This window comes from Pleurodeles waltl, chromosome 1_2 (assembly GCF_031143425.1).
Source record: "Pleurodeles waltl isolate 20211129_DDA chromosome 1_2, aPleWal1.hap1.20221129, whole genome shotgun sequence".
Taxonomy (NCBI): Eukaryota; Metazoa; Chordata; class Amphibia; order Caudata; family Salamandridae; genus Pleurodeles; species Pleurodeles waltl.
In genome coordinates this window covers 75,848,830-75,864,342 of record NC_090437.1, presented here as the reverse complement: position 1 = coordinate 75,864,342, position 15,513 = coordinate 75,848,830, and the positions used below count along the sequence as shown (strand labels likewise).

Genomic DNA, 15,513 nt, shown 5'->3' with positions numbered 1-15,513 from the left:
CTAAGCTGCTGAGCAAGGTAACGCACTTTCTTGTTGACCTGCATGCTCCTACATAGGTGTCTGCTTTTATCAGCCAATCATCTAGGTATGGGAATATTTGATGTTTTCTTCTCCTGAGAAAAGTTGCAATAGGAACTAGGCACTTGGTGAATATTCTGGGAGCCAACTTTAGGCCAAATGGAAGGACCCAAAATTAAAAATGGCTTCTAGCTACCATAAATCTCAGGTATTGTGTGTGGGCTGGGTGAATGGGGATGTGGAAATACGCATAGGGTAAACATAAAATATTCCTGGTTCAACCGCTGAAGGATATTCTGTAGGCTTATCATGCGGAAAGACTGTTTTCTCAAGTAGGTGTTTAATTCTCTGAGATCGAGGATCGTTTTCCAGTCCTTCCAGTTTTTGCAAATGAGAAATAATCTGGAGTAAAAACCTTTTCCTCGCTGTGATGGAGGTACTCCTATTGCGCATTTGAGGAGCATTTTGTTGATTTCTCTTGAGTCGTTCTGGATACTTCGGTGAAGTTCTGCAAGGAGGATTGGGAGGAGGTATTTGGCCAAACTCTAGAGTGTGTCCACCCTTTACGAGCTGAAAGATCCACTTGTCTTATGTTATGGTTTGCCACTGTTGGAAAAAACAGAGATATCTTTCCACCTAGAACTGGGGGAGCCATCAAAAGGAAGATCTAGGATTTTATTCTACACTTCCGGGTGGAACGATGCGGCCTTTAACCAACCTTGCCTCCGAAGGACAGCTGAACCTGCGAGCTGACGAAACGCGGTAGTGGCTATATCCATTGCACAATCTATTATTTCCGCCAATGTGTGTTCTTCCTCATGCAATGTCTTTTTAGCTTCCGGTTTAATGTCCTCCGGCAACTGATCAAGATGTGGGGCGATGTCTGCCCATTATTGCCTATCATGTCTGGCTAACACTGCCAGGGAGTTAGCCGCTCTTATAATGAGGCTAGACATTGATGAAAACCTCTTCCCGATGTTATGCAACCGTCTACTCTCTTTGTCCGGAGGTGCTGAAATTGGAACAGAGGGATTTTTGGATCTTCTCTGTGCCGCTTAAGCAACCACAGAATCTGGATGGGGTGACCAGTCAAGCATGCTGGGGCATCCTCTGGTGCCTTGTACTTCTTGTCCACGCGAGGAAGCACTGCCGTGACTGTAGCAGGGTTTTGCATGAACTTCAAACCTTCCTCCCATATGAAACTGACTAGTGGTATGGAGCGTACTGATTTCTAGAAAGGTTTTTTAAAATCATACAGAAAGCAATCAGTTTGCCTGGATGGCATTGGAAGTGCAAAATGCTTAGCTGCTCTTTCCAAAAGATTATTGAATCCACCAATGTCATCTGGAGGCGAATCTACTTTTGGATGAGGAGAAGGAGGGCTGTAATAACATTCATCATTCATCCCACTCAGACTGGTTGTCGAGGAGCTCACCCTTTTCTTGATCTCCCTCCAAAATGTCAGTCTCATGTGGTATGGTCATATCTGGTGTGGCCACATTTGCTAGTGGTAAAGAGGTTGGCCTCTGACGTGGGGTGGTAACCCTTGAAACAGGCAAAGAAGGAGGCTGCGGTTGCCCCTGTTCCTGAGGAAGAAAGCGCCAACATAGTCTGCTAGCATTGCTCTCAGATCAGACAGTAATGAGCTTGGAATATATACATCCTCCTGATATGACTAGTCCCCTGCGTAGTACTGCGGGTCATAGGTTTCACCGTACTCCTCATCATCATCATCTTGATACTTAACGTTTAACTGTGAGGGGCTGTGCACTGTCCCAAATGGTCCCTCATCATCCCAGTCTTCATCATCCTCCAAAAGATGTACTGGCATCACAGGGGTTACTTTACTAGGCAAATTATGCTGTGGAGTAAGTTTTTCCTGACTTCTGTGTATTTTTTTCCCTTCGACGACAGAGTGGTAAAAGCCTTCGTTGACGGTGGAGCCGTCGATGACGTCCGCATGGAGATTTTAATCAATCATTGACAGCTTCAAAGTGGGAGCTACCGTCGACGGGGTCATCGACAATGAAGACAGCAATGAGGAAACCATTGTTACTGCAGTCGACGATGATGACATGGTCAACGCTGTCCTCATCGACGGTGGAAGGCTCGTCGTCAGCACAGCCGTCGGCGGCATTAATGTGGAAACAGTCATCAACGGTGAAAACACACTCATCGATGTCGGCGACAATGAGGCTGTTGTCGACAGTATAGTCTTTGCCAGTGGTCTGTCCACCACAGGAACAGAGGAGGGCCTTTGGAAAAGGTTCAGTAGACATAGAGGGAGGCACAGAAGATGATTTTTCTAGGCCTTTCAGAGCTGCTGGCATGTCCTAATTTCCCTTTTGTGGAGAATTTGTGAGGTGAGGAGGAAGGGCTGCAGCCTTTATGAGACCATGAGGTGGTCTTTTTGTGGGCTTTCTTGGCTGCTCTGAGGAAGATCTTGAGTGAGATCTAGGTCGCTTAGATGACTTTCTGGATGATGTTGAGGAGTCATCGCTTTCTGAATCAGAGAATGGGTTATCTCTAGATTTAAGTTTCTGCAGCCATATTAATAATCTGCCCTCTCTATCCTTCAAGGTCTTAGAAGAGAAGGTACGACATACCTTGCAGTCCTTGGCAGAGTGGTCTGGGTAAAGGCAGTATATGCAGTCCTGATGAGGGTCATCAGAGTGTAATCTCTTTTTCCCACAGGTCTTGCAGGATCTGAACAAACTTTTCCTTTCCTTGTCAGACATGCTGTAGGCCTTACCCACAATCAGTCAGAACAAATTTAGAAGAACATCAGCTTAAAGCTATTATAAAAGATAAGAATAGAGCAGAGCTCTGAGGAGACTCCCTAGCATGATGTGCGGTAGAAAATCTGAGGTACTGGATCTTCTCTCAAGAAGGTTCTAAACGGGGGTGTCGCCTGATTGGTGGATTCTAAAGTTTGGTCCTTTTTTCTTAAAATGACTCAGAGTGTTAAATTAAGAGGCCTAAGGGCCCTTAGATTTAAATCTATGGTAACACTGCTTGGTTATATATACCGGGGGTTCCAATCTCGACGACGGGGAATGATTCAAGCATGTGAATCTATGAAAGTTGGAATACTGGATTAACTGTCATTATCCATTTCAAGCACTGCCTGATAATCCAATACTTTACCTCCAACCTCTGTAAACCCTTGTAAAAGATTTGACTTCCCTAAACCTCATGGTACAATTCTTTCCAGAAATCAAGTTCTCTCCCTCAACTGAATGTCTATTAGAAATACTCAGTGTGTGTGTGTGTGGCATGTAGACAGTTAATGGTTCTAAGTAGCTTGCTAGTGCCTGCCCTTCAATATCTTGAAAAGCGTAATGTATCTATCTGTCAAGTCCTGATTCCTGTCCCCAAACATGTCTAGCTCCTTCCCTCCCACATGTTGACCTCCCTTCTTCTGCTTCCCATTGTTTAATTTTCTTTCCATCTGTGTTAGTCAGGTACTTAATGAAGAATATTTATTTGTCCAGCGTTAGCCAACACCTTTCGATTCTACTAAATGTATATATAATACACTTACTTTTAGGGACTTTCAGCTATCGCTCTTCCTCTGTTGGCCAGTTGTTTCATTCTCATTTCTTATGCTAACTATAGCATAGAGCATGGAGCAATGGGTCAGCCCACTTTAGGCATTGACTAACTTCACTGCAAGTATTGGCATTGTGCTCTTTCACAGTAGTTCCATTCACTATCAGAGATTGCTATGGGGATGTTTGCTTTTGAGACCCAAACATATTAGATGTAAACCAAATGTTTTAATAGATTGACGATTGTCCAGCAGCTCACAAAGCAAAATGTTTCACAAAAAACAAAATTTACAAAACAAGCATTAACAAAGTCGAAAGGCTGGTGCCCAACTCCAGACCTATTAGCTTTGCAAATAACTTATGTAATGTACTTTGTTTCTGTTACAAGCTCAAATCCACAGACACACTTTTTTTTTTGCAGTTATGGGCACTTGTGCTTTATGTAGCATCTGCTCCAGTAGATTTCTGCCGTTCATTCTTTAATACACATTTTAAAATGTTAAGAAGGATGAAAGGCTGGAAAGCCCCTGCTGAAATTAATAATTGTGCCCTATCAGCTAGATATAGATTTCTGCAATAGTTACAATAGTGGACCATATACCCACATTAGGCCTTGAAAAAACATTCTCTTGTGAAATTTACAATTTTGTGTTTAAGCAAATTTAGCAAACTTTCTTGCCATTTCATGAGTTTAAACATATTCTTAATTTGTGCACACAGGACACTAGTTTGAGCATAAAACGTCTTACAGTGACAGCAAAACCACAGTAGAGGTACATTTTTTTCTCACACCAGTCTCCTACTGGAATCTCATGAGGTTCTTGTACACAAGACATGTCCTCATGTCCAATTTTTACTGAAGATAAGGGGGGCAACTATTTTCAAACATCACTTGCAATTTGAAAAAATGCAATTGTGGCCACTCCTAACCCACATGCAATCCAGATGTAACATCATACTAAATATGTATTAAATACGACCCAATGCCAGAATGTAAAAAATATTTTGAACAGTTCAAGTCAAAATAGGGCAACACATTATAATTGTCCTTGCATTACTAAAACAATGCAGACCACTATTAGGATTTCTTTTTTAGTGCAACATGCCCTTTTCCTTGTCTTTGTAAAGCAAACCACTTTTCAGAATGGTATCATTGCTCATTCCAATAGTAGCTTCCCTTTTCTGCTTTTGTTTTAATGGGAGCATGCAATGCAAAATACACAGTTCAGTCCCTGAATGGCTACACTTGCTGTTTATTTGACATTTGAGGTTACTGCTATTTTATTCCCACTCCCAGGACAACTTATGCAGCCCAGGTGACTGTTTTACTTTTATTAAAGTGAAACACTTGAAGCAATGAACAAAAAAAACAAATCTAAAGTTAAGCTAGTAAAACTATAAATTGGGGGCTTGGCCAAAACGGTGGCATGAACGAGCGTGCCACTGGAGTTCACCACCACCTCGGTCCGAAAAGGACACAGCGGAGCCCAAAGCCCCTGCAATTACCCCCTAGAAATTAAAATCAGCAGCAGATGAGGGGTGCCTGTGAGGAGGCGACCATTTCAGCACGAGGGGCCTGTGGAGAGGCCAGCATCCGGACGCATACCAGCAGGAGGGCCTGGGGCTCACACACTGCGAAGGCCCAAGCACGTCCCTGCGAGACACCGGTTGGCTGACAAGGTCTCAGGTGCCTCCAGTCGGAAGAGCGGCCATGCTGGGAGCCCAACAACGGGGGCATCCGATCCGTGGCATGGATCAGGCTGCGGAGAGGACTGGCATAGGAAGGGCCTAAAGGCCTGGCCTCACAGCTGAGGCGCAAGGTGCTGTAAGCCCCCGGACTGCAGGAAGCAGTGAGGCCCTAGGCCCTGGCTCCAGAAAGGAGGGAGTCGCCGCCTCCCCCATAGCGGCCACGGGGAGGGCAGCCAGATGCACATCAGCAGGAGGACCTGGGATGGGCAGAGGACAGAGCCCCCAAGAGACACAGGTGAACAGCACGGTCGGGGGCAACCCGGACGGAGAAAAAAGTGAACGAGGCCAGACGCTAGACGTGGGCGCTGTGTGGGCTCTGGGCGTGGGCCTCTGGTTGGGGGAATGGCACGGGCTGCGGTAGGGGCTGACCCCGGTGAAGCCTAAGGGCGAGCTCTCGTGGTCAAGAAGCAAGAAGAAAGGCACTTACAGATCGCTTCCCCTACAGCAGCTGCAGAGGGAGGGCAGGCGGGGAGCCCCAGGCCAGTGCAAACGCCTGTTACAGCCAGGGGAAAGTGAAGTCACACTGAGATAGGGCCTGGGGGCTTTCCCCTGATCCGCTTAGTCGGAGCAGGACCAGTGGGACCGCAGCAAATAGCACAGTAACACTAGCCAACGCAGGGAAAAACAGAGGTGCCCAGGATACTGGGGTATGTCTACAGGGATACGGAGCAGGAGGCCACTGAGCTGACGAGACCCCCACCTCGAAGTGGCTGCGAGGAACAGGTGAAGGGGAGCCCAACGACAGGCCACCTCCTGGGCTGCAACCTGCAATGCCTGTTTTGCCCGACTGACGGCCCACATCGCAACAAAGCATCTCAACACTAGACAATGGCCACCTCAAAGAATAAAAAAGGACCAGTCGGTCCGCAAGATGCTGACCAGATCCGCACCAGCGCAAAACAAACATACAGATACTCCCTCGCAACCTTCGAAGATGGTTGGCAATGGAGATCCAGGCGACAATGAGCTTGCAACAGTCACAAGAGGATTTCTCACCTCCCTGGAGACTGATCTCTAGGACCTGCGAAAAGACCTCTCCCAGGAACTACACGAGCTTCGCACCGAACTCACCTCGATAGGGAAACTTGTTTCGGGCCTGGAAGACACTGAAATTGCGAGAGGAGAAGATGTCGAACAACTCCAACAAGAGATCCTTCGATTACGGGAGTGAATACAGATCATGACTGAGGACCTGGAAAATCGCTCTCGTCGTCATACCATACGACTCAGAGGGCCCCTCAACGGAGCTGAAGATGAAGATATCAGAAAGTACACCACAGCCTTGTTCCGATCACTCCTGGGACATGAGGACAATCGGGAGATTTTGCTGGATCGTGTTCACAGAGCAGGCTACTGGGGGGAGGGGGGACCCGAAGGGGCCAAATCACGAACTACATTTTAGCCTGTGTCCACAATTTTATGATTAAAGAGAACATCCTCCGATGAGCATGAAATCAACCGCAGATCCACTTTAGAGGACACGTCTTGGTTCTATTCCAGGACCTCTCTCTGCTCACCCTTCAACGACGCAAGGAGTTTGAACCTATCACTGATCACCTCTGGTCTCATAACGTCTCATATGGCTGGGGACACCCATTTAGACTTATATTTTGTTGGGACAAACAGTTACAACAAGTTAAAATAATTAAAGAGGCCCGACAAGTACTAAACATGACAGAGGACCCCTCGAACTCAGAGGCGAGAGTTTCGGGGGGAGGCCCCCCCCCGGGGGTTGAACCAGATGGAAAAGAGCAGGACAACGGCAGAAATACCCAAGACAATCATCTGAGGAACGAGCACACGAGCAGCAGGCTGTCCTGGATAGCATTGTTTCTGGCACCAAAACAGACACTGAGTGACACCAGCCAGAAAGAAAGATCTGGTGGCTGACCTTCAGTTTCCGGTCCCATGAGCTGCGATACCTGGGCCTAGAGTGGCAGAGCCCATGGACGGTTTACTCAGACCCCACAGAAAGCCCTTGAGCCTCGATTGACACCCCATCTACGGATGACGTTGGAGAGTTATTGGTTTGTTTAAACACCTGTTATGCTACACTGTTAATGGTGTCATTCTCCTCCTCCACACGACACAGCAAAAACCATGTGTTTGAAGACCCCCAACATAGGCACACTGCGTAGTATTGCCCTCCGCTCCTTATCACTCATGGCATGCAGATGTCAATGGCCTCCCCCATCCATCAACATACTTGACACTTAAATGCCTGAGCCTCAATGTCAAAGGCCTCAATAACCCTGCGAAACAACTGGCAATTCTCTCTCTCTCTCTCTCTCCTTGAGCGCTCAGAGACTCATATGTGCTTATTACAAGAAACACGCCTCCCTACCCAAAGATTTCTACCAAATCCGTTCTAAAATATTTCCTCAACAGTTCTGGTCTTCGGCCCCCATGAAACACAGGTGGGTGGCGATTCTGGTCTCTACAATATTCCGAGGGGAATTCCTCACCAAGGTACACAAGATAAAAGGTAGATACTTAGCCTACAGAGTGCGGATAGATTCAGTCCACTTCACATTAGCCACTATCTATGCCCCTCAACACGCACCAAGAACTATCCATAACACAAACTCTTATCCCAACATTGATTACCCTCGATAAAGTAATCCTTGTGTGAGGCGATCTTAACCTAGTTATGGACAACGACTTAGACCGAACGATGCAATTCTCCTTGACCAGCGTATTCAGGTAGAGGAAGTGATATCAGCTATTTCCCGCTTGAAGACTGGGAAATCGCCAGGCCCAGATGGCTACACCCCACTTTTCTATAAAACTTTCTGCTGCAAATTAGCCCACTCACAAGGCTATTTAACTCCTTTGCAGAGACCAACTCCCCTGCTGCCAGTATGCTTGATGCTACCACCACTGTAATCCCTAAACAGACGCCAAGCTGTTCATCGGCATCTTAGGGCATCGCCTCAATCCCTACATGCCCGGGTTTGTGGACCCTGATCCCGCGGGTTTCATACTGCACCGGCAATATGGCGATGACACAAAATGACTCCTACACCTTATAGGCAAAAGCATAGATCGCAGAGAGGCACTACTACTACCTATAGACACTGAGAAAGCGTTTGATAGAGTGAACTGGCAATACCTATTCAAAGTATTGGAACACTTTGGCCTCGGACCGACACTTCTGAAGTGGATAAAATGTGTCTATAAAGAGCCCAAGGCAGCTGTCCGGGTCAATGGTACACTGTCTTATCTTTTCCCGATTAGGCGAGGGACGAGACAGGGCTGCCCACTATCCCCACTCGTATTTGGCCTGTACCTGGAGCCTCTAGCTAACAGAATACATAACTGGCATTAAATTAGGTGGCGATCACCATCTTATTAGCCTCTAAGCAGATGACGTGATTCTGGTGCTGTCGCACCCAATGGTCTCACTGCCAGCTCTCACTGAAGCTTTACAAGAGTATGGGACTGCTTCGGGCTTCAAAATGAATATGCAAAAATCACAAATCCTGAATCATTCAGTCCCACCAGCCCACGAACCAGAGATTCGTTCAAGGCTCCCCTATGTGTGGTCCTCTTCCCACGTCCCATATCTCAGCACTAAACTAGCCAATACAACTACAAAAACAGTCAATAGGAACTATGCTGCCTTCTCTAAAGCCGTACTGATGGACCTGGAGACTTGAAGCAAACATAAGCTGTCATGGTTGGGTAGATAGGCAGCGATAAAGATGACAATTTTACTGTGCATTCTCTACGTCACTCAAACGATCCCTCTTCCTCCGCCAATCAAAACCCTAGCCACACTGCAATCGGCAATACTAAAATGTATCTGGGATAGGAAACCTGCACGCATTACGCGGCAAACCCTGTATCTCCCTAAGACGAAAGGGCGACTATCGGTCCCTTGCCTTCTGAAATATTACCAGGCTACCAAACGGCAGTTCATACTAGAACGGAGTCACTCATACACCAAGAAACACGGGTGTTTTATGGATCAAGCAGTCGCATATCTGGAAGGAGCCTTGGCTGCAACACAGACATAGGGCTGTGGGATTCTATTCCTCCCCTATCACGGGCACAACACTCCGGGTTTGGGACTCAGTGGTGGTTAAGAATGGTCTGACATCCTTCCCCCTCCCCCGTGACACCGATATGCGATAACCCACACTTTGCCCCTGGTCTGAGCGCAGAACGCTTTCAAAGATGGCATGCCGTAGGTTTCAAGAGAGTTGGGAGTCTATTTGATCTAGATGGTATCATCCCTTTTGACTGCCTGAAAGAAGATTATGGGCTTACAGAGACAGATAAAATTACATACTTCCAGGTTAGACACTGGGTGCTCCAACTGTCAGTTAGACCTCTAGCAGCGAGGCCACTCACAACGTTTGAGAAATGGTTAGCACTTAAAAGTGATGATAAACAGCTGATATCTGAACTTTACATGCTCCTCATGGCTAATACACAAATACCCAAAACCAAGGGAAAAAGAAGGTGGGAGGCCAAATCAAGGAGAAATCGAACAGAAGAGGAATGGGGAGATATACAATACAGAGCCCACCACACCGCCCATAGTGTGTCGGGCACTGAAAAAGCCTATAAAATAGCAACATACTGGTACTATACCGCTGCAAGAATTCACGCATGGAACCCTACTAAGCCTGAGCTATGCTGGAGAGGATACGGTAATACCGGTATACTGATACACTTACTATGGCACTGCCCCAAGCAGAACGGGTATTGGAGTAGCATCCTAGATAAAATTGACAGATCATTCCACACGGAGATCCCTAGATTGCCAACACATATCATTCTTGGCCTATCTAACCCCCTCACCTTTCCTCTACGATCACTTAGAGGTCGTCAAATTGCTCTCGCCTTCAATGCTACCCACCAGACATTATTATTACAACAGGCACGGATAGAATTCCAAACTACACCTCATGGCTACATAAACTATGGTTTCTACTGGGGATGGAGAAACTTTCCCTAGCAGCGGAACATCGATCAACAGACATTTCCACATTATGGGCACCCTTCATACAAATCCTGTCTACAGAATTCAATTAAATCATATGCCCCACATACTAGAAAGTCCCACGCCTGTTGAGGTGACGACTGAACTCATCGATTACACTTGGAGCTACTCACTCAACCACTGAGCCGGGAAGGAGTCCGGACAAAATTGCTAATACACCTATGGGGGGAAGGACACAAGGGGTACCACATCATGGGCATGGCGGGGAGGGGACCAGTTTTAAACCATAATGTTTTGTTGATTGTTATTGTAAATGCAGTGCTCATGTTGATTGTTTACACTGTCGACCCCCCCCCCCCACCCAAGGACGGCAACAAGACTATGTTGTACTTCTAATGAGCGCTTCTATTTCTGCTGGCCTGTAAGGTTGTAGGCATATAGCTGTGTTCTTCTTCTTTTCCTAATCTAAAACACCAATAACCAGAAGTGATCCAAAAAATATGAATGGCTCCCTGAAGTCGAGCAGGATGAGTGATCTTTCGTCCCTCTGCTGCAGTTCAGACAATCCCTCTTATGACAAATGATTGGGTAGGGCTGAAGCCCTTTCAGCCCAATGGGTGTTGCATCCCTGTGAACTGAGGCACATGCAGTCAAACACTCTATCGCTGCACATAACTGACCTGTTTGCCACATGATCCTGCACCTGTGCTTGCCACATTGCTCTGAATGGGGTGGGCCCTGGCAGAAATGCAGACGTCCTCATAGGGCGCAAGTCAGGTTTTCCAGTCCATTGCAGACTCCCTTTACTTACTAGTGGTAACTGGATAGGCCGATGGAAACCCATTTGAGCTGAATTCGAGAAACCTGGCTGTCTCAAAGTAGCTTTGGGTTTTCCTGCAAAACACAGAGAAGGAATAACACGTATTTAATTAAAACAACTATGAATTGCACCAGATTATAATGAATGATGGTACAGATGACCCACGTTACCCAGTTTTGAAAGAAAAGATGAAGATGAGATGTAGCGCATCCAAGGCACCAGCAGTAAGACGTATGTTACTTCACGTTTAGAAGTTCCAAACCAGTTATCTTGCAGTTGTGCCAGTCAGTGGTTGAAGTGTGTAAAATAATGAACGGTAAAGTGTCATACTAAATGCCATGGGGGGGGAAATGAGGCCTTGGACGTGCCTTACCAGTAATAAAATTCTTCAGAAAATAGTTTGTTGGCTTTTCATCTTCAGGTAAATACATCTAAAATAGCGTTTCCTAAACTGTGGGTAGGGAGATGAATTTTGGTGGGTACTGAATGTTCAGGCAACAAATAAATATGCCTTTAAATTCTGAATGTATCTTGTCACATGCTGCACTTCAAAGACAGAGGTTGAATGTCAGGCTACATCTTCTGACAAATTGCTGCTTATTTTATTAACACAGGGATTGGTGTTTACAAACTCCTCTCACTTTGTAGTCAGGGAAAGAAAAGTAAAGAGAATTATGTGACACTCTTTCTGGGGTATAGGGACCGTGAAAGAACAGCCATAGAATGACATTTTTTTAATAACACACAACAAAATAAAAATATCTGTAAATGAACTGTACACATTCAGTAGGTAGGAGAACAAAAATTAAGCATATTTCTTTTGTAATAATTAAGTGTGATGGAAACAAAGCTAATAGGATCAAAAGCAATCAAAACACTTTCCTGATATGATAAATATTCTGTGAAATCAAAAGCCACACATTATCATCTGCGTATAATATAGTTTTATCAGTAAAACTATGTGTCTGTAAAATTCAGTGGCCATTTTAGTAGATCACCTGCTGTTGGTAAATGACAGTGCGCTACCACACGATGTTTTAGTTACATTTAACGCCCCCCCCCGCACTCCCTGCCCCCCTCCCAAAAAAACTAAAAACGCCCACCTCTTGTCCATTAAGGTTAGGTGGGTCGAAAACGTTTGCTGCTGTAAACACTGGAATGTAGTTCTAAAAAGGTTGGGAAGCACTCATCTAAAATATAATGCACACAACTTAAAGGAAAATTAAATGCACGTTAATGTAATCAGTGGGTAATGCATTTACGATTAAAAAGCTAATTTCGTTAATGCAACCACTGCAGATGTCTGTGTGTATGATCAGACAGTCACAGAACTGAACCTAGGTTGGTGCAATGAGGAACAACCATGTTTGTTTATTGATTAAAAGGCCCCAGTCTGCAACTGAAAGCATTGTAAATATGCAAACTTTGCTGACGCTTGTTTTATACATTTCCAATTAAGGTGTGTTGGTCTCCTTATTATTATTATTACTGATGCAGTCCAGGGCAGGACTGGCCGGCTGGGCACTCTGGTACTAAGCCAGAGCTGTCTTGAGGAGAAAAGCTCCACAAACATGTTATATGAACTATGCTGAGTCATATGCCTGTAAGGGGTCTCCTCCATCAACTGCTATACCCTGTATCTAGATCTAACCAGGAAGGCCTTAGTCTTGGAAAGTTAGTCCAATTTGTGCCTAGACTGAAAGTCTTTGCCACTGGCAGGACAACCAGCAAGGTATTTGGCAGAAGTAGTGGTTTGGCCTGCATTGGAATGCAGTCAGGGGGCCATCAAAGCAATACTGGAGAAAGCCAGTACAGCCTGGTGAAGGCTGTGATTTGCATGGGGTTAGGGCCAGGGTCTGGAAAAGCTGGAAGTAGAGCAGAAGGGCCTGTTACTGGAGTCGGTGTAGGGCCAAATCCAATGCTGAAAGTGGCTCCACCTACTCTGTTCCCGAAGTACAGGTCAGGGAACAAGGTCACTGACAGTAATACCTACTCCTAGAGCAGCTGCAACTTTGGAAAGGGGAAGGGTTTCTCCTGTGCATTGAGTGAGTCTTCTGGACAGCTTCTCGGTTCCTGGAAAAGGCCTGCTTCAAATATTTGCTTGTCGAAGGTAAGTGGAAGTGTGAACTGGACCTCTAACATCTGCTTTCTTTGGTGCTGCAGTGAGTCCTCACCATGAAAAACGCTCCTGCTCCTTGATGGCCTTGTCATTAATGCAGCCACACTTCTTGCATGACCTAAATTGTGTTGGGGACTTGGCATCATAAGCAGAGGTAATGCAGGTTTAAGTCTGACATTTGCCTGCCATACGAATGGCACTGCCTAAATCTAGTAAAATACAGCACAAAACAATGTTTTTGCATGAAAAGTTCGTGCCAAAGCAGCTCCAATTCCTTTCAAGGGTGTGGAAAAAGAAACCAGCCATCTGTGTGCTCAGAAGGCACCTTATACAGCTATTTCTTCACATTCAGGGTGGAGCCCAAGTCTGAGAAGGAGTCAAATGCATGCACCAAATGTCAGCGCAAGAGAGCCATTTACATTTCCCAGGCCCGGTTTGGTACCTGGAAGGGATTCAAAATGTAAATAATTTAGAATTAGAAGTGTCTATCAGAAGCAACAATTGTGATGTCAAGGCATAGCCTTGCCCGACACCATTGCTACAATGAAAACTATACAGCTGCCCCATTTATCCAATATAGTGTACACTTGTTTTTATAAGGTCTTGCCTGCTTGAATAAGAGTTGGGTAAAAGGTGTTGTGAGTTATGGTGTGTGTTGAGTATCACATTCCATTACAGGCTAATTTTATTGATTTTCCACGCTGGAGCTTATCGGAGGTTAAATAAGTGAAACCACATTTTATAAACATTCCACCTCCCCCCTTTAATTTTTTTTCCCATGCACTGGTCTGCGTAAAAATTGGCAAGTCATAGTACTTAGGGTGATGGATGGCTGGGACGTTACTTCAGGTTCCAAGATTCTAGCAGGTGTTGGTTTTACGCTAGCCAAACATTAGAGGAGCAGTGATCTCCCTAACTGTCAGAGTGAAGAAGGGGTACGGACATCTGTGCAGTAGCAGAGAAATCTTTTTATAAGGCGCAAAGCCGCTCTAAAAATATCAATTTGACGCTATGTACTAGATTTCACGAACATATTTCATTTTAACACCAAATTAAATAAAGGGGGGGGGATAAGTTTGAATGTGTGGGAACTGGATTATGAAGTTGGGGTCCACTCTTGCATTTTTATATGTATGTTTAACACATATCCTTTTCTTAGAAATGTCTAATGTTGTAATTCGCCTTTATTGTTTACTGGTTATTTTGTTTACCTGTATAAAAGCAATACAACTATGTTCTTAAAAAACAAAATGAGCATGTCAGATCTTAGCTGACTATGCCAAGCAACTGTCAAATTTGATGCTGATCCACTTACAAGATCAAAAGTTCTTGGCAAATCAACAACATACTTTTCAACATAAGGTGCACCTGACCTATAACTACACAGTGGTAACTGCCTCTGTGCAAAATGTATATATAGGAGTTGATTAGATTTGGAATTCTATGTCAGGACCGGAGGCGAGGATTATGTTTAAAGCTTTCTTCACTTTTATTACAGCTGCCATTTAACTATATCTCCAACAAACCACATTTCCCATGAAACACTGGGAATTGTAAAAACAACCAACAAACAACGCAGTCCAATCACTTCCCATAAACCTAACAAAACAGAAAAGTATTTCAATTGCTTTTTTTTTTTTAGCACTTTTAAAAAAAAAACGAACATAAATGTTTTAGGATTATGCTATCCACATTATATGGGTCAACGGGGAATCTATCTTTTACAAAACCCACCCACTCCCTTTCTAAAATACACCCCAATATATTCAGAACAGCATTCCAGAATGCCAACAACAATTTAACTCAGAAGTAACTACACTGGGAGTGTTAACAAAATAAATTAAAAAAACTGGAGTTTTGTATCCAAATTGTAAGAGTGCAAGTCTTTAAGAAAGAAGAAAGGAAAAACATTTTTGCATTCACACGTTTTTCAAAATTTAGCCTTACCTACTAAAGCGAAAGGGGATGTGCTCTTTAATCTCATCTGGCAATTCACTTGACCTCCGGTTCTCTTTTTCGAACTCCTCTGACAAGCTACGAATTTTGCAATTTGCTCAGTCTCCTTGCACACCATTGCATAGCAAAATACCTGATCCAAAAAGTTGTTTCAGAGAAAGATAGAGAAAGTGAATAATTAGGAGACAATTTTCAACTTAAAGTAGGTAAAAAAAAAAAACACTTTTTACCAGTCTCTAGTTACACTGTTCTATAAATACCTTGTTAACATTGCTCACAAAAAAATCAGCACACCTGTGAACAAAGTTTCCTAACCCTCAAACGTCCAGAAACCTTGCAGCCAAAGCAC

General features: G+C 44.7%; 1 protein-coding gene across 4 annotated transcripts in view; it reads right to left on the bottom strand.

The window, feature by feature from the left end:
* TDRD7 (tudor domain containing 7) overlaps positions 1 to 15,513 on the bottom strand; it is a 779,147-nt gene that overhangs the window by 627,345 nt on the left and 136,289 nt on the right. For all 4 annotated transcript variants that reach the window (XM_069236519.1, XM_069236523.1, XM_069236528.1 and 1 more), the window contains 2 exons: positions 15,156 to 15,297; positions 10,950 to 11,163 (listed from right to left, as the gene is read on the bottom strand). In XM_069236519.1, coding sequence (XP_069092620.1) covers positions 10,950 to 11,163; positions 15,156 to 15,297 — 356 coding nt within the window. The remainder of the gene's footprint in view (positions 1 to 10,949; positions 11,164 to 15,155; positions 15,298 to 15,513) is intronic.